Below are 19,703 nucleotides of genomic sequence, written 5' to 3' on the forward strand. Positions count from 1 at the left end.
CACTCCCCCTACTAGGGGCTAGCATAATGCTTTGCTTGGTGCTTAATAGTTGTTGAATAAAGAAATTAGGTTTCTTGCCCCCTAATCCTTGTGACTACACTACTCTGGAAATGCTCCTGTTTGTCCATTTTCCCCCAGAGTGCCCATTATTGAATAAAGTATGATGATGTTGAACCTTGTGGAGCTTTTCCTTCTTTTGGACACTGTACTTCTATTAATGGCATCTTACACTGTTAGAGACAGAACATAAGCTCCTTCAGGGCAGGGACTTTCATTTTTTGAAATTTTGTATCCCCACTTCCTAATAAAGTCCATAAATACTTGCTGATTGATTGATTAGCCCAGTGATGGAGGAAGGATATCTGAGCTGTGGAAATAGAGTGGCCACAGCTGCTAATGATAGCTTTAATGAAAGCATCAACCTCACCCCTGTTCTGGGAGGATCTGTAGGCAGTGTACAAAAGGAGAGAATTGGTGACTTTTAGATTACGGTTGGAACAGAAGAAGAAGAGAAAGAGAATCGAGTAAGACCTCTTTATGGCAAAATATTGCATGGCTAGGAACACCGAGTGTGTCTTTGTTCTCTGCTATTGTGTGGGGCTCAGGCAAAGCCTCAGACGTAGAGCTGAGCTGTAAGTTTCCTGACATCTCAGGAACAGAGCAAACCAAAGGACTGGTGAAGGCATTGCAGTGTCATCAGCCTGGTTGCTGCTTTGACCATTTCTGAATCCTCTCCAATCTTTTGGGCTTCCTTGTAGGAACAGCTGTAGAAGTCTGGGAGACAGAAGCCATGAGACCTTGAAAATTGCACCCTCTTTTCTATATCTTCCCTTCTTTTACCTCTACAATGTGTGATGGGGAGTTGTTAACATATTGGTCTGATATAGTGGCTTGGAAGCCAACTAACATGGGCCAGACCACGATTCTGCCACTGCCGCTACTTTAACGGTATGATCATGGGCAAATGATCTCAACTCTCAAGACATTAGTTTCCTTGTTTGTAAAACAACAAAAAAAGTTGGACTAGATGATGTCTGAGGTCAGTTCTAGCTCAAAAAATTATGATCCTCTGATTTTACCCACACATACAGTAGCCAAGTAGAAGAAAATAAGCTAGATTGGAATCAGGGTTTGATTCCAATCTAGGGTTTGAACTGAACTCTAATACTAGCTTTGACCCTGAATAAGTCTCTAAGCCTCAGGTTGCAATTTGGAGACAGTAACACTGTCATTATCTATCTCAGGGGGTTGTGAGGAAAGGACTTAGAGCATTAAAGATATGTCAGTACCATTATTTTAGACATATATAAATATGTACGTTGCAGGAGGCCAATGACGTCCAATGTAATGGAATTCTCTAGTAGTTTAGCTACAGAAATCAGTTCATGGGTTATGGGAAAGTGTATTGTTATCCTGGGAACGTGCAAGTCATTGAAATAAAACTATGGAGTTTGTGGGCTTGATGGATAAAGGGAAGGGAATATTTGGGTCTGCAATGTGATTGGTTCCCAGCTTAAAACCAGGGCTCCCCAGGTTCAGTTCATCAAGAACTTATTGAATACCTACTGTATCCTATGCACTGGAGCTAGAAAAGCAAAAATGAAACGGTTCTCACCGTAAGGAGTTTATGTTCTATTGGGAAGACAATATGTACATATAAGGATATGTGTATATGTGCAATATCTGTATAATGTAATATATGTGCATATGTATACATACACACATAAACAGTTATATCTATCTCTTCCGCAAAGAGGTCATTGTAGACATTACTAATCCTGTGCCTTAGATATAACAAAATAAAGATGAGTGGAGGATGGATTGGAGAGGGGAAAGATTGGCAGTTAAGTCCAGGCCATATAGGATGAAGGCCTGAAATTATTAATTAAAAAACCCATCATGTTTTAGCTCCACTTGGCTTTTCTAGACTTATTTCTCATTGTTCTCCTTCATCTTCTATTCTATATTCCAGTCCAAAAGCTAATTTGGTGGTATTAAAACTTAACCATTTATCTCTAGCCTCCATGCCTTTGAAAAAACTGTCTGCCATGCTTGGACTACATTCTTTTCTTGGCCTTAGAAATTTATTTCTTTTCAAGGTACGTTTAAGGTACCACCACTGAGAGTAAAGCCTTTCCTGATTCCTTCTTCAAATAGTCTATATTTTACTTATTTCTTTCTACCTCCCTTCCCATTATCAGATGTTCTCCTTGAAGTCAGAGAACAGATTTTTTTGTTTTGTCTTTGAATCCCTAATAGGTAATTAAATGCTCCTTGAATCAAATCTGTTTCCCAACTCTCCAGCCTCTCATTTGGCTATGAACTCCTTGATCTGAAGAATCTGAGATGAGCAGCATCCCCAGACAACCATGTCAGGGGAAAGTGATGCTTATCACCTCCCTCCTTGCTGAGCATTTATTTTTAACACCTAGGACATAAAGATTCTTCTCTCAGGAGATACTTGCCCACTATTCTTTAAAATATATACTGTTCCCAAACCAGGTCGTCTTTTTCTTTCTTCTGGAAACCTCAGGTAATGAGCCCCAATTTAGGGGTAGATAGAATAGCAATTAAAATGGAAGCAGCTGGGGGGCAGCTGGGTCGCTCAGTGGATTGAGAGCCAGGCCTAGAGACGGGAGGTCCTAGATTCAAATCTGGCCTCAGACACTTCCCAGCTGTGTGACCCTGGGCAAGTCACTTGACCCCCATTGCCTACCCTTACCACTCTTCTGCCTCAGAGCCAATACACAGTATTGACTCCAAGATGGAAGGGAAGGGTTTTAAAAAAAATGGAAGCAGGTTTCTCTCTGTTTTGTAGCTTCCCTGGCAACTTGGTGGTTTTCTTTTACTCCATATTTGTTGGAAGAAATTACTCAAAACTTTGCCTTCTAAATAAGTCTTTTTTTCTGAGAGTAAAAGAGGACATGGAGGTGGGGCATGCCAGATAGAGTTCAATGGGGTACACTTTTTTTTGCCAAGACAATTCTCCTTGCATAGACTGCAAGAGGCAGTTGAGGGAATATTCTTTAAGGGGCGTCTGTAATTTTAACCACTTGACACCCATTAGTGATAATAAGAACTTCTTAATTCCACTCCTCATCCACCTCTGGATTGCTTTCTGAAGCTAGTGTCATCAAGAACACTCCATTCCAAGAACACCAGTTACCAATTTTTTTGAATATACTAAAAAAAAAAAGCCCAACAGGCAGTGGCAACCACCATCTTTATATTTCATTGGTTACTAGATGTTATCATGCCTAGATCCTGAATATTAATAGGAGAAGAGGACAAGCATCACTTTTCAGAACAGACTGGGATTCTACTCCATTTATCTCTCCTCTGTTATGACCACCAATGAAGACTAATTACTTAGTTCCTGAGACCTGCTTTCATTAGGGATTTTTTTAGGATGTGATTGCCTACTAAGGAAAAAAAAGCTTAAAATAAAATACTTTATTAGGAGCTTTAAACTCCAATGGAGTCCTTGCTTAGCAGTCCATATTGCAAATATAAGATAAGATCATTGGTTTAGAGCTGGGGGAGACCTCAGAGGACATTATACAGATGAGAGAATTAGGGATGAGAAAGGTTAAGTGATGTGTCCAACGCCACACACTAGGAAATGTCTTAAGCATCCTTTCAACTTATCTTCCTGACAACTCCAGTCTGAATGTTCCCAGTACTCAGAGTATGTCTAAATGGATGCAAAGTGGATAATTACTACTATAAGCAATTAAAATATTAACCAATCACATTTGTTGCTCCACCCCCAAATCACTGGGGTGATAGAGGCTTGGAGAGATCTCTGTGTGCTCTGAATGTGGGTACTATTTTGGGTGGTGCAGATAGGAACCCATTAATTCCCTCTCACTCTGTGTAACTCTTGTCTATTCTCCATAAGGAATTGGTTCAACATGTCTGGAAAGTCTAAAGTCCTTCCTTCAGTTCTCCTGACATTGTGTCAGTACCATTGCAGCATGTGACCCATACACTGGTTTGTCTCTCAGTCTCATCACATGGCATGTCTTTGTGTGTGTGTGTGTGTGTGTGTGATTTATATATACATGATTTACTTCAGGCCACTTGTCTTGGCCAGTCCTTTGTTGGCTATGTGTTACAACCTCCTTGTGACAAGTATTTCTCCATTGTACGTTTGGTGACATTCAGTTTTTCATCTTTACCACCTATGGGGAATCCCATGACTCCCATAGATTTCCACTCTCATAGATCACCATTAAGAGAATAACTTTATTAAAAATAATGAATCTAGGGGGCAGCTGGGTAGCTCAGTGGATTGAGAGTCCTAGGTTCCCTAGATGGGAGGTCCTGGGTTCAAAGCCTGCCTCAGACACTTCCCAGCTGTGTGACCCTGGGCAAGTCACTTGACCCCCATTGCCCACCCTTACTACTCTTCCACCTATGAGCCAATACACAGAAGTTAAGGGTTTAAACAAACAAACACAAAAAAAAACATTAAAAAAATAATGAACCTAAACAAATTAATAAAAAATGTCCAGTGAAGCCTTTTCTCCCTCTCTGATGTTGGGAGGAGAGGGATGAATACATCTGGGAATTCTGGTGCAGCCAACAAATAAATTAATTTAAAAAAAAGAAAAAGAATGAACCTTTGTTTCAGAGAGAGAAATTGGGGTCATTAAAAGCACTATGAGGTATCCCCCCAAAAAGTCAATCCAGGTTTCTCTCCACGTCTTGTTCAAGTACAGGTCCAGTTTGTTGTTTCAAAAATATATGTGTTTAGAAGACTCATTTGCCTTTAGGGTGACTATATGGCCCCAAATCTTAAACAACATCACCAACTGGGTCCATTCACAAAGTCAGCATCTGACCTTTTGAATATCAGTCTTAGAGAAGTAATGTATGGACATTTCACCATTTTATTTTTCTCAGTTGTTGGAGTTGTTAATAAAAGCTAGTCTGGGGGAAATAGCCATAAATCAGAGCTCAGCTCCAGGAGATAACCATCTTCCAATAGCTTTCTAGTTTTTACCTCTCTAGTTCTAACTTGATGGTCTAGTATAACTCATCCTTTCCCTTTATCCTCATCTCCCACCAGATAAGAATTTTATTTGGGGAGTTCAGAGGAGTAATGAAGTCTGAGAAGTGTTGGAAAATTTAGAAAAATGTATGTACTTGGTACTTTTTGGTTATGTTGCTATAAACACAGTATATAACTTTGTTTCCCACTTGTCTGACAGGTGAAACTTTACTCTGCAGAAAGTTTTGTGCAATTGATCTCTGTGATATTCCAGCTTATCTACACCTATCTCTTCTATTTATAGATAATGCCATTTTTTCTAGCAATCTCTTAACAACTGTGGAATATTACCTTCTGAATCTGAGAGAGCTTTTTTTTTCTTTCTGAGAAACTAGGAGAAAGAACAAATTTTTGTAACATACATTGCATTTCTGATCTAGAAACAAGTTTAGTCCTCTAGGAAAATAATGAAATAGCATGGCACAGTGGACAGAAAGATGGTTTTGGAGTCAGGAAGACCTGGTTCAAATCCTGGCCTTCTCGCATACTGTCTGTGAATGACTTTAGGTAAGTCATCCAACCTCTCAGTGTCCCCAGACAACACTTAGGACTGAAAAAAGTTGCCTGGTGGTTGCTGATGTACATTGGTAAAGGAGTCCCCTAATTAAGGGTTTTCTACATCAGTGAAACCACAGGTCAGGGGAAAAAAGCATAAGATTAGAGCCGTCTAGTGAAAAAATTTCTTAGACATAAAATCACCAGTTTTATCACCTGAATGCCTGGCCCTAAATGTCACACTTAGCTAGTCACTAGCTTCAGTGACATGGAGAGAATTTACCTTAAATTTGAGAGTATGTGCTCTAGCACACTTGACTTCTGACTTCAGAGACAAAAGAAAATAGAGACCTTGATGTACTGAATAAAGAAAATGGATCCAGCCTATTTCTCCCCATTGCTATGGAGGAGGGCTAAAATGGAATTTTTCTTCTTTTTTTCTCAATTACATGTAAAAATAAAAAAATTAAAGCCCTTACTTTCTGTCTTAGTAACTGAGGAATATTCAAACAGTTAGTGACTTGCCCAGAGTCACATGTCTAGGAAGTGTCTGAGGTCAGATTTGAATTCAAGTCCTCTTGACTCCAGGCCTGGTAGCCTATCTACTGTCCACCTAGTTGCCCCTCAATTACATGTAAAAATAATTTTTAGCATTAAAAATTTTTTGGAATTCTAAATTATCTCCTTTCTTCTGTCTTTCCCCCCTCCTTGAGAAGGAATGCCATTCGATTTTAGTCATGTCTGATCCTTCTTTACCCCATTTGGGGTTTTCTTGGCAAGAACACTAGAGTGGCTTATCATTTCCTTCTCTAGCTCATTTTACAGATGAAGAAAAATGAGGCAAACAGGGTTAATTGACTTACCCTGTGAAACCACTGTATCATCTAGCTGCCCAGTGATTATAAATGTGTAGTCATGCAAAACATTTCTATATTAGCCACGTTGCAAAAGAAAATGCAGACCAAAAATTTTTTTAAAAAGAGTAAAAAATATGATTCAATTTGCACTCAGACTCCATCAGTTCTTTCACTGGAGATGGACAAGCATTTTTCATCATGAATCCTTTGGAATTGCCTTGGATTATTGTATTATTGAGAATTAGTAAGTCATTCTTAGTTGATTATCATAAAATCTTTTTTTTTTGGTACAGCATACAATGTTTTCCTGATTCTACTCACTTCACTTTTCATCAGTTCATATAAGTCTTCCCAGGTTTTTCTAAAAGCACCCTGCTCATCATTTATGATGGAATTATTGAAGCAACATTTCTCCAGCCATATGAGAGTTAGACTGAAGGGTTTCACAAATGTGATTTATGTTAGAAGCTGGATCTCCCTGAGGGCCATGTGCTTATTGTTCAAATGACTGCTATTTCTCAACAGCAAGAGGGTGGGGAAAGAAATGCAGAAGCATAGACTGCCACATGCTAATGAAAACCTAATTATTGTCCATCTGGCCATACCTCAAATTTAGTATAAAGTATTTTAAGGTTTGTAAAGTACTTTTATAATTCATTTTTGCCTGTGAAGGCTCTCTAGAAGAGATGATTGCTTCATTGCAATTATCAGTATTTGTAACAACCAATCATATCTCCAAAAGACCTATATTAAAGCATGTCAGAGTGAAAGAGTGGTAATGGACATATTTTATGAAAGAGTAGTAATGGACATAAGTTACAGAGACATACACTTTTGGACATGGCCACTGTGTGGATTGATGTTTCTTGATTTGCGTATTCATTTGAAGTTCCTGCTCTCTTTCCTTTGGTCAATTTAGGAGGGAGTAGTTAAGAAAGATGATAGCCCCAGAGAGAGGCTCATTCTATCACTTGTAAAAATTCACAGAGGACAATAGAAGAAAATTCAGAAGGAAATAGACAAGCAGGATAGTTTTGAAAGTAATGTGGAACATTAACTATATAATTTTTTAAAAAATAAGTAGTATGAAATGAAGAACATGGTTTCATAGAGCATTTTCTTTTTTTTTTTATTCTACTATGCATATAGAAAGGACAGCTAAATGGCATAGTGGATAGAATGCTACGCCTGGAGTCAGGAAAACTCATCTTCCTGAGTTCAAATCTGGCCTCAGATACTTAGCTGTGGGACCCTGGCATGCTTTAATTCATTGTCTGTAAATGAGCCAGAGAAGAAAATGGCAAACTAACTACTCCAGTACCTTTTGCCAAGAAAACCTTAAGTGAGGTCATGAAGAGTTGGAAATGACTGAGAAATAACCCAACAACAAAAATATGTATGGAAACGCTTGCTTTTTGATGTTTGTGTTCAAAATGAAAATACAAAAAACCCCAATACTTTTTGCCTCACCCTGAGGGACAGACAGTCTGACAGAATCTGAGAACTAGAAGTTCTGGAATTATCTACCCAACTCCTACCCTAAGAGAAGCCCTATTATAATATAGCCAACAAATAGTTGCTAGGCAGGTTTAATATTGATCATCTAATAGCAAGACTCAAAGAGTGGTCATTAATGAGTTGATATGAAAGTGGAAGGAGATACTTAGTGAAGTACTCCTATGGATCTGTCCTTGTCCCAGTCATACTGAAATTCCTTATGGATGACTTAGAAAAAGGAATAGTTTGGAATATTTTTTAGATCTCTAGGTAACATAGAACTGGGATGGATGGATAGCATGTTAGATGACAGGTGGATCGAAAAAGATCTTGACAAGCCAAAATGGTGAGAAATCTACATTTATCCTTATGAAATCTCATCTTAAAGTCCAACTTTTGAGTTCACAAAATTAATTCGTACAGGCAGAAGATAGAGAAAGCATGATGATGGCAATTTGCCTAAAATGATGCAATATACAAGAGCAATAGCAAAAGAAGTTCATGCATATTCATATGTATAAAAAGGTTTAATATGTAGTGTGATAATGTTCTTGCTGTACTCTTTTTAAAATATTTTTATTGTCATGCAAAACACACTTCCATATTGATCATTGTTATAAAAGCATATTCATGCATACCCCAAATCTCCAAATAAAACCATAAATACAATGATGTGAAAGATGATTCCAACAGTTCTTCCTCTGGAGGTGGATAGCATTCCCCATCATAGTTTTTTAGGATTGGAGCAGATCATTGCATTATCGAAAGTAGCCATGTTTTCACAAATATTCTTCCTATGATTTTGCTGTTATTGTGTATGATGTTCTCCCAGTTCTGCTTTTTTTTTACTCTCTTTGCATCAATTCCTGCAGATCTTTCTTGCTGTAGTCTTATAGTTAGATCACATCTGGGGTATTGTCCAGTTCATCATTCCTTTCAACAGCACAATAGTATTCCATCACCATCAGATACAACAATTTGTTCAGCCATTCCCCAATCAATGGACACCCTTTCATTTTCCAATTTTTTGTTACTACAAAGAGCATGGCTATAAATATTTTTTGTATAAGTATTTTTTTCTATTATCTCTTTGGGGGTATAAACCCAACAGTGGTATTGCTGGATCAAAGGGAAAATATTCTTTTAAAGCCCTTTAGGCATAATTCCAATTTGCTTCCAGAATGGTTGGATCAATTCACAACTCCACCAGCAATGCATTAGTGTCCCAATTCTGCCACATCCCCCCCAACATTTATCACTTTCTTTTGCTGCCATATTGGCCAATCTTCTAGGTATCAGGTACCTCATAGTTGTTTTTATTTGCATTTCTCAAATCAAGAGGGATTTAGAACACCTTTTCATGTGCTTATAGATAGTTTTGATCTCTTCATCTGAGAACTGCTCATTCCTATCCCTTGACCATTTCTCAATTGGGGAATGGCTTGATTTTTTTGTAAATTTGACTTAGTTCTTCATATATTTGGGAAATTAAACCTTTGTCAGAGTCTTGCTATAAAAATTTCCCCCCAGTTTGTTGCTTTCCTTCTAATTTTGGTTGCATTGGTTTTGTTTCATTATATCAAATTAAAAAGGCTTTGTACATAGTCATTCATTTTACATTTTTCCATATTTTCTATCTCTTGCTTGGTCTTAAATTCCTTGCTTTCCCATGGATCTGACTGGTATACTATTCTATGTTCATCTAATTTATTTATGATTTCACTCTTTATATTTAAGTCATTTACCCATTTTGAATTTATTATGGTATAGGGTGTAAGATGTTGATCTAAACCTAATTTTTCCCACACTGCTTTCCAATTTTTACAGAAGTTTTTGTCAAATAGTGAGAACTGTTGTGAGGAAGATTAGTTAGTATCTTCCTCACAACAGTTTCACAACAGTTCTTATTCCAAAAGCTGGGATCTTTGAGTTTATGGAACACTAGCTTGCTGAGGCCATTTACATTGGTCCACCCTTCTGTCTCTTAGCCAGTACCATATTGCTTTGATGACCACTGCTTTATAGTACAGTTTAAGATCTGGTATTGTTAGGCCCTCATCCTTCACACTGTATTTCATTATTTCACTTGATATTCTTGATCTTTTGTTCTTCCAGATGAACTTTGTTATAATTTTTCTAATACTATAAAAAAGTTTTTTTGGTAGTTTGATAGGTATGGCATGGAATAAGTAGATTAATTTGGGTAGGATTCTAATTTTTATTATATTAACTCATCCTACCCATGAGCAATTAATATTTTTCCAATTATTTAGATCCAGTTTTAATTGTGTGAAAAGTGTTTTGTAGTTGTGTTCATGTAATTCCTGTGTCTGTCTTGGCAGATAGATTCCTAAATATTTTATGTTGTCTAGAGTGATTTCAAATGGAGTTTCTTTTTCTAACTCCTGCTACTGAATTTTGTTGGAAATGTTGATGATTTATGTGGTTTATTTTTTACCCTGTAACTTTGTTAAAGTTTTAAATTATTTCCACTAGCCTTTTAGTTGATTTAGTTGATTTTCTAGGATTCTTTAAGTAGACTATCATATCATCTGTGAAGGGTGATAGTTTAGTTTTTTCATTGTCTACTTTAATCCCTTCAATTTCTATTTCTTCTCTAATTGCTACAGCTAGTGTTTCTAGAACAATATGGGCATCCTTGCTTCACTCCTGATCTTCCTTTTCCTTTATCGAGATCACTTCTTATAAACCTATTCCGAGAATATATTCTAACCAGCTTAAAGGACAGGTGCTGCTGTCCTGTTAGCATTAGCAGTTATACCCTCTGTTTCTCTACTTTATTGATTGGTTCATGTGTCCTACTTTATGAGACTCCTTTTCCTTTTCCTCCTATGATTTGCTCCATATTTATTTCTTTTTGCTTGGCTGTGATTCTGACCCATGCAGATCTCTAAATGTAAATCACAGTCTTGCTTATCGCTCCTGTTAATATCAGACATGTGGATGCTAGTCTCCAGTCTGAATATGCCTACTGTACTTAAAGCTCTGTAGTTAAACATTTTCATAGAACTAAATTTGACTTGCAAAACTTTCCTATAGAAAGCCACAGTAGAAGAATAAAATATCGGATGCAGAAAAGTGAATCAGTTTGAGAATGATTGTAAACCTCTTGAGGGCAGGGACTATTTTTTGCCTCTTTTTTAAAAAATCCCCAGCACTTAGCACAGTCCCAGGTACATAGTAGGTGCTTAATAAATGTTTATTGAATGAAAGTCAAAGAGATCTCCATTCGGACCTATTAATCATTGTGTTATTTCACCCCATTTGGGTTCCCAGATTCCTTATAATCCTTTTTCCTTTTGCAAAAGCAGAACCTTTCCACAAAACCCTCCACTTTCCACAAAAACTTTCCACAAAAACTTTCCACAAAAACTTTCCACTAAAACTCAGTGATGTTAAGGTGTTAGTGATTAGTGATATTCTTTGCCATAGTCTAAGGGCTTTGATACAGAAGACAGTCTCCTATGACAATGAGGTAACTCATGCTATGGGACCATTATCAGGTGGTGCAGGAGATTTTGTTCCATTTCAGCTTGAGTTGAGAGGCAAATTATACTAAAAACAAAGGGAATTGGCTTTAAGGGGAAAGACAAGAGGCATATCTGTAGATGAGGTGTATGTAGCATCAAGAGAGCAATAGGATTCAAAGGACTTAAGCTAGGGTCAATAAAAACTAGATAGCAGCAGATTCAAAGAACAGAATTTGAGCTCAGGCAAGAGATCACATGATTTGTTATGGAACTCATCTTTTCCTGTAACCTGCCCTCCCTCATTACTGTGAAGACTAACACTGTCCTCCCAGGCCCTCATGTTTATAAACTCATATTGTACTAATTCCTCACTATTTCTCATCCCCAATATCCAATCTGTGACCAAGACCTGTTCATTTCACAGTCACAACATCTCCTGAATATGCTTGTTTCTCTCCTCTGACATCACCACACTGGTAAAGGCCCTTATTTATTATTTCACTATTGGACTATTTCAGTAACCTGCTGGTGGGTCTGCTTGCCTCAAGTCTCAGTCCATTCCTATCTGTCTTCCATGTAGCTATTATATTGACTTTTCCTAAAGCATGTTCTGACCATGCTCTCCCTCCTCTCTCACTCAATAAACAACTTCATTAGTTCCCTTTAGCTTTCAGGATCAAATAAAAAAAATTCTGTTTGGCATTCAAAACCCTTCATTAACATACTCCCCTCCTATCTTTTTTTGGTACTCCCCACCATGTACCAGCAACACTGGATTCTTCAATGTTCCATGAACTAGATGGCTCTAGGTTTTATCTCTGGCTGTTCCACATGGAATTATTTCCTTCTTCATCTCTACTTACTAGCTTCTTTGGCTTCCTATAAGTCCCAACTAAAATCCCAGCTTGAACAGGAAACCTTTCCCAATACTTTTTAATTTTAGGATCTTCCCTCAGTTAATTATTTCCTATTTATCCTATATTTGGATTGTATATATTTTTTGTTGTCTCCCCACTGCATTATGAACTTCTCCAGGGTGGAGACCATACTTTCCTATTTTTGTTGCCCCCAATACTTGGTACGATGTCTGACACTTAATATATGTTTATTGGTTAGTTGATTGATTGCTACACTTATGAGCTGAGTATACCTGAATAATTTTACGCTAAAATATGCTTACTCCTTACTTGTGAAAAGGTGAAATCAATAGGACTTGGCCACAGATTAGATATAAGGGATGAAAGATAGTGAGGAATCAGTATGACCAATGCTTACTCCTAGGATCAAGGTTCTTAATTTGCATTCCATGGTTAGAGTTCAACATGGCCAGAAACATAGAAGGGAATAAAAGACATCTTTATTTTTACTAATTTCTAACTGAAAATTATAATTTCCTTCAATTATTTAAAAATATTATCCTAAGGATGGGTCTATAACACTTCACCAAACTGCCCAAAGGGGCTGTGACACACAAAAAAGCATTAAAACCTCTTCCTGGATGGATTTTAGCAATTACCAACTCCCACCTACGATCTCTTCCCTCAGAATGGAAGGTACCCGTGTGAGGTGACTTTAGATTTTCATAATTCTAAGGGTACTTATAACACCAGTAGTATCAATGACTTGAACTAAAGAAAGGAATCTTTAAAGGTTTTTGAAGTGAGGAAAATTTAGGGACAGGATTATTTAGACTGCTTGCTCCCTAGATAAAGGATGTGTAAAAAAGTCAGGCTGAATAGAAAGAATGAAATGAGAACACAATGAAGGAAAAAGACTGTGATTTGTTTTCTCACTTGCATCTCCAAAGTATGTTCTCTTTCTCTCAAGTGACCTCCATGTACAGAACTGGCAGAGGAAATGGCTTCCTAGAAAAATGGCTCCTCAGTTTTGAAGTAAATCACGGTGATGTACAATCCTCAAGCTTGCTGACATAGAAACTGCCTGAGATTTGTTAAGATTTTTTTTTCATCCTTAAAGAGGCAGTTCTAGACAAATAAAGAAAACTACTTTTTAAACTGAGTTTATTGGGGGAAAGTTGCAGACCAGATTCTCCTCTTTGTCTTGTTGAGTGGGAGAACTTGGAGCAAGACATGGTCTAATCATCGTCAGTGAAAAAAAAAAGGAAGAGACTTAATTCACTTGGAGAACTAGAACCATTGGATTGAAGTTATGGGGAGGTAGATTTTGGCTTAATATTAGGAAAAAAACCTATGTCTTGTAAACATTGATTCCCTGATGTTACTTCTGTCTTGGAGGATGTCTCAAAGGCATCAGTATGCCTCCCTCTTTTGTAATTCCCATATCAATAATCTTCTCTACATCTAGAATTCATCAACTGGTCAACTCAGCATGAGGTAGGTCATCAAAAGAGTCTTAGAAAACTCTCATGAACTCTTCAACGTAAATTCAACAGTGTGCTACCAGATTGAGCCACCCCTTTCCTGCGCTACCGGTTTGAAGACTATAAGGAAAACTTCCTTGATGGGATTAGTGTGGATCCCTTGGCATGGAAGATGGGGCTTGGGAAGTGGGTGACATTCATGAACAGCTCAGTGGAGCCTGAGAAGGCATCGCCCAGCTGGCAAAACTCACTAACCATTTTACTGAGCTGCTAGTTAAAGCCAGAGGAGGGTCCAGCTGGCCCCATAGTCAGGCAGTTTCCTTTTACAAGGTAGCAACCCATCCCCCAAGAGTTTCCTATTTGGTTCTTGTCTCTCTCAAATGTTACCGGAGCATGTCTGTGCTTCCCTTATGGTCCCTTTTTCGCCTCCCCAAGCCAGGGAACATGAATTTGCTTGGAGCATGATAGTCCTGCCCAAAAGCAGCATGAGAGGGAAATGAACAATGAAAAGACCAAAAGACACAGGCTGCAAGAGGGGTAATGAGCCTTATAAGGTAAAAAGCCTCATGCAGTTCCTAAACTGGATAGTCCTGGAAGCTGACTATATCATTTTTGAAAAAATGGGGAACCATATTCCCTTCAGCATTTGATACCATTAAAAAATGTGTGGGTTTTCCCCTAGTTTTCTACTTCATTGCTTTAAATGGCTCCATACTTGGGAAGATGTCGATATTTCCAGGACCTTCTAGGACTAATTGCTTTGGTCCTCATTTTCTTCTTTTGTAAAATGAAAGGTTTACTTGTTATTATCTCAGGTTCTGTTCCAGCTCTGACCTTTTATGGGGGCAACTGAATGGCTTTTAATGGTTTCTACTTTGCCTTTTCATTGTCAGTATCAAAATTCTCTCTCACTGTAAGAGCCCTTCTAACATTATTTTCTTCCTCTGAGTAGTAATCACTTCTTTCAGGTGCTCTTCTTCCATCACTTCTGATGCCCAGATCCTCCAGGGAGAGGCCATATTGCCATGCCCAGGGGTTGGAAAGATTGAAGAGAGGGGAGACTGGGGTTTTCATACTAGGTTACTAAATTTAGAGAGCTACAACAGTACTTATTGTTCTTATGCATCATAGAACCTAGGGTTAGCTCTTAGCAAGATAACCTGCTAAAATAGGATGCTATAAAATGGTAGTCTGGGATGAGTTCATGCTCCCCTTACCTGGCTCTCTCAGAAATAGCTAGACTCTAATATTCCTGAGTCTTTTTCCTTCCTATATATACTTCTGCTCATTCAACTGTGTACTCTGTTCTGCTTATCCCAAAGCAAAGATACCGAAGTGGCTTGCCATTTCCTTTTCTAGTGGGTTAAAGCATATAGAGGCTAAAATGACTGGCTCAGGGTCACACAGCTAGTAAGTATCTAAGGCTTGATTTGAACTCAGGTCATCCTGACTCCAAACCCAGTGGTCTATTCATTGGGCCATCTAGATACCTACTTATGGCTCTTATTTCTCTCCTATCAAAACCTTCTCTCAATTATCTTTCAGTTGAGATACATCTCTTGTGACAGTGTTGCCTTACACCTACCATTTTCTGTTTCCTGTAATTCAAAAGGCAACTAGTAAAATGTCAGGCTGATGTATAGAAAATAGGCTTGGATTGGGATGGAGGGAGAGGAAAAAGGAAGAAAAATTCAAGTTTAGTAACAAAAATTTATTAAGCACCTACTATGTTCCAGGCATTATACTAAACAGCGAAGTACAATTAAAGTAAAAGATAGCTCCTGCTCCTCAAAGCTCACAGTCTAATAGAGGAAACAACATGCAAAAAACTATGTACAAACAAGATACATACAGGGTAAATTGGAAACAATTCACAGAAGGAAGGTGCTAGCTTTAAGGGAGAAGAGGAAATGCTCCTCGCAGGAGGCAGAATTGACTAGGACTTGAATGAAGCCAGAGAAGCTAGAAGACAGAGATGATACAGTTCTAGGAATGGTAGACAGTCAATGAAAGTGTTTATAGTTGTGAACTGGAGTATCTTGCCTAAAGAACCATAAGGAAACCAATGCTGATGGATAATAGAGTATGTTTGTGTGTGTGTGTGTGTGTGTGTGTGTGTGTGTGTGTGTGAATGCATGTGTATAGAAAGTATAAGAAGAAAAGAAAGATAGGATGAAGCCAGGTTAGGAAGGGGTTTAAAAGCTAAACAGAGGACCTCCTATTGATTCTGTAGGTAATAAGGAACTACAGAAATTTACTGTGTTGTAGATAACATTGTCAGTTCTAAGCTATAAGAAAATCACTTTGGTGACAGTGAAGGATGGATTGAAGTAGAGAGAGAAATGAGAAATGGAGATGGCCCAAAAGGCTATTGTAGTAGCCCAAGTGTGATTTGATAAGGACCTGCACTGTCAGTGGAGAGGAAGGGGGAAATATACAAAAGAATTTTATTTTATTTTTTAATTAAGTTTATTTGAGTAATTAATTTAGAATATTTTCCCATGGTTACATGATTCATGTTCTTTCCCTCCCCTCTTCCCACCCCCCTCCTGTAGCCATTAAGCAATTCCACTGGGATTTACATGTTTCATTGATCAAGACCTTATTTCCATATTACTAATATTTGCACTAGGGTGATCATTTAGAGTCTACATTCCCAATCATATTCCCATTGAACCATGTGATCAAGCAATTGTTTTCTTCTGTGTTTCTGCTCCCACAGTTCTTTATCTGGATGTGGATATTGTTCTTCCTCATAAGTCCCTCAGAATTGTCCTGGATCATTGCATTGCTGCTAGTAGAGGAGTCCATTACATTTGATTGTACCACAGTGTATCCCTCTCTGTGTACAATGTTCTCCTGGTTCTGCTCCTTTCACTCTGCATCAATTCCTGGAGGTCATTACAGTTCACATGGAATTCCTCCAGTTCATTATTCCTTTTAGCAGAAGAATATTCCATCACCAACAGATACCACAACTTGTTCAGTCATTCCCCAATCAAAGGGCATCCCCTCATTTTCCAATTTTTTGCCACCTCAAAGAGTATGGCACAAGAGTATTTTAATAGATAGAATAGACCAGTCTTGGCAACAGATTTGATATTGGGGAGTGGGGTTTTTGAGACAGAGTGAAGAGTTGATGATGACATCTAGGTTGTAAGCCTGGGTGGCTGGGAAAATGCTGATGACCTTGGCAGTAATAGGAAAGTTAGAACATGGGATTAGTGGAGGGGGGGGGAAGGACAATGAGTCCAATTTTGGCATGTTGCGCTTTAGAAGTCTATGGGACATCCATTTTATATGTTGGTTAGGGGAGACTGAATATTAGGAGAGAGGTTAGGGTTGAATAAATGGTTCTGAAAATTATCTGCATAAAAATGATGATTAAATCCATGGGAGCAGATAATGTCAACCATCCAAATAGCATAGAGAGAGAAGAGGAGAGGGTCAGAGACATAGCCATGGGAGTCACCCATCATTAGTAGGTATGAGCTAAATAAGGATCCAGCAAAGAAGACTGAGGAGTGGTCCAACAGGAGGAAAGCTGGGAGAGATACTAGGCAACCAGATGATATACTGAATAGAGCCCTGAACCTGAAGTCAGAAAGACTTGAGTTTAAATATGGCTGTGGACACCTACTAGCTGCGTGACCTTGGGCAATTCACTTAACCTATTTCTGCCTCAATTTTCTCATCTATAAAATAGGACCCATAATAGCGCCTCACACCCAGAATTGTGAGGATAAAATTGGATAATATTTGTAAATTGTTTCATATACCTTAAAGCTCTTTATAAATGCTATCTATTACTATCATGAAAGCCTAGATAAAAGAGAATATAAAAGAAAAGAGAGTGATCAACAGTATAAAAGGCTTCAGAGAGGTCAAGAAAGATGAGGGAGGACTGAGAAAAGATCATTAGATTTGGTGATTAAAAGGACATTGGTAACACTGGAGAGAGCAATTTCAGTTGGATGATGAGATCACAAATCATCCTGTGGAGTTAACTAGAGAGAGAGAAGAAATGAAACAGAAGAACCAATTGTAGATGGTCTTCTGAAGATTAGCCACAAAGGAAGGGGAATCCAAAAGAAAAAGAAAAAGAAAGAAATTTCAGCAGAGGTATTTCAAAGAATCTCCAGAGATGAATATAAGTAATCAAATAGCTTCTTGACTGCTGTACCAATCTAGTTTTTGATTTCATGTAATTTGGTATGCATAGTAGCTACTTTCCTTTATTCATACTAATAAGAACAATTAGTAGCTATAAAAATCTAGGTGGTACAGTGGGTAGAGCTCTGAGTATGGAGTCAAGAGGAACTGAGTTCAAATGCAGCCTCTAATACTTCCTGGTTCTGTGACTCTTGGAAAGTCACTTAACCTTCGTCTCAATTTCTTCATATGTAAAATGGGAATTATCATCGCACTTACCTTCTGGAATTGTTGCGAAGATCAGATGAAATAATATTTGTGAATCTCTTTGCAAATATTAAAACTCTGTATAAATGCCACCTAATGATAATATCATTTTTTCAAGGAGAATCCAGGTTCTCTCATTTCCTGCAAAATTCGAAAGGCTTTGAATATAGTGATGTACTGTTTCTAATTTGTGTGGACCAGACTAATTTGTGTGTAGAGAGGGTCATCATCATGAGGCTGGCTACAGGGAGCTGAATATTTTAGTCACAGCAGCTCTGGAAAATTATCTACAAACGAGCAGATGAGTTGGTAGAGTAAAAAAAATCACCCAGTTTGAAGTATGGTTGCAGGGACAACTTTAACTGGGCCCATAAGTTTTGTGCCTGGTATTAAATACTAGCTCACACTATGCCAGGAAGGCCAATATTTCTTGAGATAGTGGGAAGCAATTAAAGCCTTGGGAAGGAGCAAGGTGTCCCAGACAGGGGTGCTGTTAGAGTTGGAAAAATCCCTGGTCGGTACCATTGTCATAAGCTGAACTACTCTCTCCCTATATTTTTGTAGCTGGCTTATCATACCCTTGTTAGAGCCTGAGAGATATACAATAGCATCCTTTGTGTTGTTGTTATTGATAGGAATCTATAAACTCTTAAACAGGCCTATTTGGGAGAACAGAAAAAGTTGTCAAAGATGCTATTGTCACTGACTTTGTGTCAAAACTTGTGGCCCAGCTCTTGAGTCAACCTTTTCTCCCCTAAGATCTCAAGCACAGCCTAGTACAAGAAACCTTTCCTACTTTCACACATAAGTGGGAGGAACCTAAACAAAAAACCATGGGGAAAGCCAACCCAGAAATTCAAACTCTAGATGATATCTTGCATGGTTTCCTTATTCTTTCTCCTTCCAATGAATGAATGAATAAAGCATTTCATATTCTCTTACTATCTGTAAGTATAATATTAAGTACTAGGCATAGTTAATCAAAAAGTTAGATTCTAATCTCAAAGAGCTCACACTATAATGAAGGAGATAACACCTGGAGAAGGTGTAGATATGCTTCAAGTCAGATGAAATGATCCCATGATCTTTTGGGTACAGCATCAAAATGAATGATAATCAATCTTCTTTAATGTCATTTCTACTAGAAGAATCATATCTGATTTGGATGTTGAACCATTTGATAGTGGTAAGTACTTTGGTGGCAACAACTTCCTTTTCTGGATCTTCAGTAATTGTGGCTGTAGGTCTAGAAAGATCTATTGCCAGGTTGTATCTCCTTGCTTCTTAGGATGATGGCTGAGAACAGTAGGCTGGAAACATGGATATTCCCAAGGTGTCTTGGGTTCAGAGTCCCAGGCTTTCCTAGGCAGGGTCTGAGGGGAGCTGGTGGTCAAGGTGGTGTTGGTCATAGTTTGATTTGTCTGACGTGTATTGCTTCTTAGCTCTCCTTCAGGGAGTTTTTACTACTGTTCAAGATAAGGTGGCTTGCCTGCCCTGTGTATGGTGGTTGTTTGGCTGTTAGTAGAGATGGCTGGCCCTTTCTTCAC

The 19,703-nt window shown here is 38.2% G+C and overlaps 1 protein-coding gene across 1 annotated transcript in view; it reads left to right on the forward strand.

Annotated features, from left to right (window-relative positions):
- Positions 1–347: 347 nt before the first annotated feature.
- The window catches only part of SLC6A5 (solute carrier family 6 member 5), a 101,070-nt gene continuing 81,714 nt past the window's right edge, over positions 348–19,703 (forward strand). The window contains exon 1 of the mRNA XM_044681835.1: positions 348–446. Coding sequence (XP_044537770.1) covers positions 348–446 — 99 coding nt within the window. The remainder of the gene's footprint in view (positions 447–19,703) is intronic.

Source organism: Gracilinanus agilis, chromosome 6, assembly GCF_016433145.1.
Source record: "Gracilinanus agilis isolate LMUSP501 chromosome 6, AgileGrace, whole genome shotgun sequence".
Classification (NCBI taxonomy): domain Eukaryota; kingdom Metazoa; phylum Chordata; class Mammalia; order Didelphimorphia; family Didelphidae; genus Gracilinanus; species Gracilinanus agilis.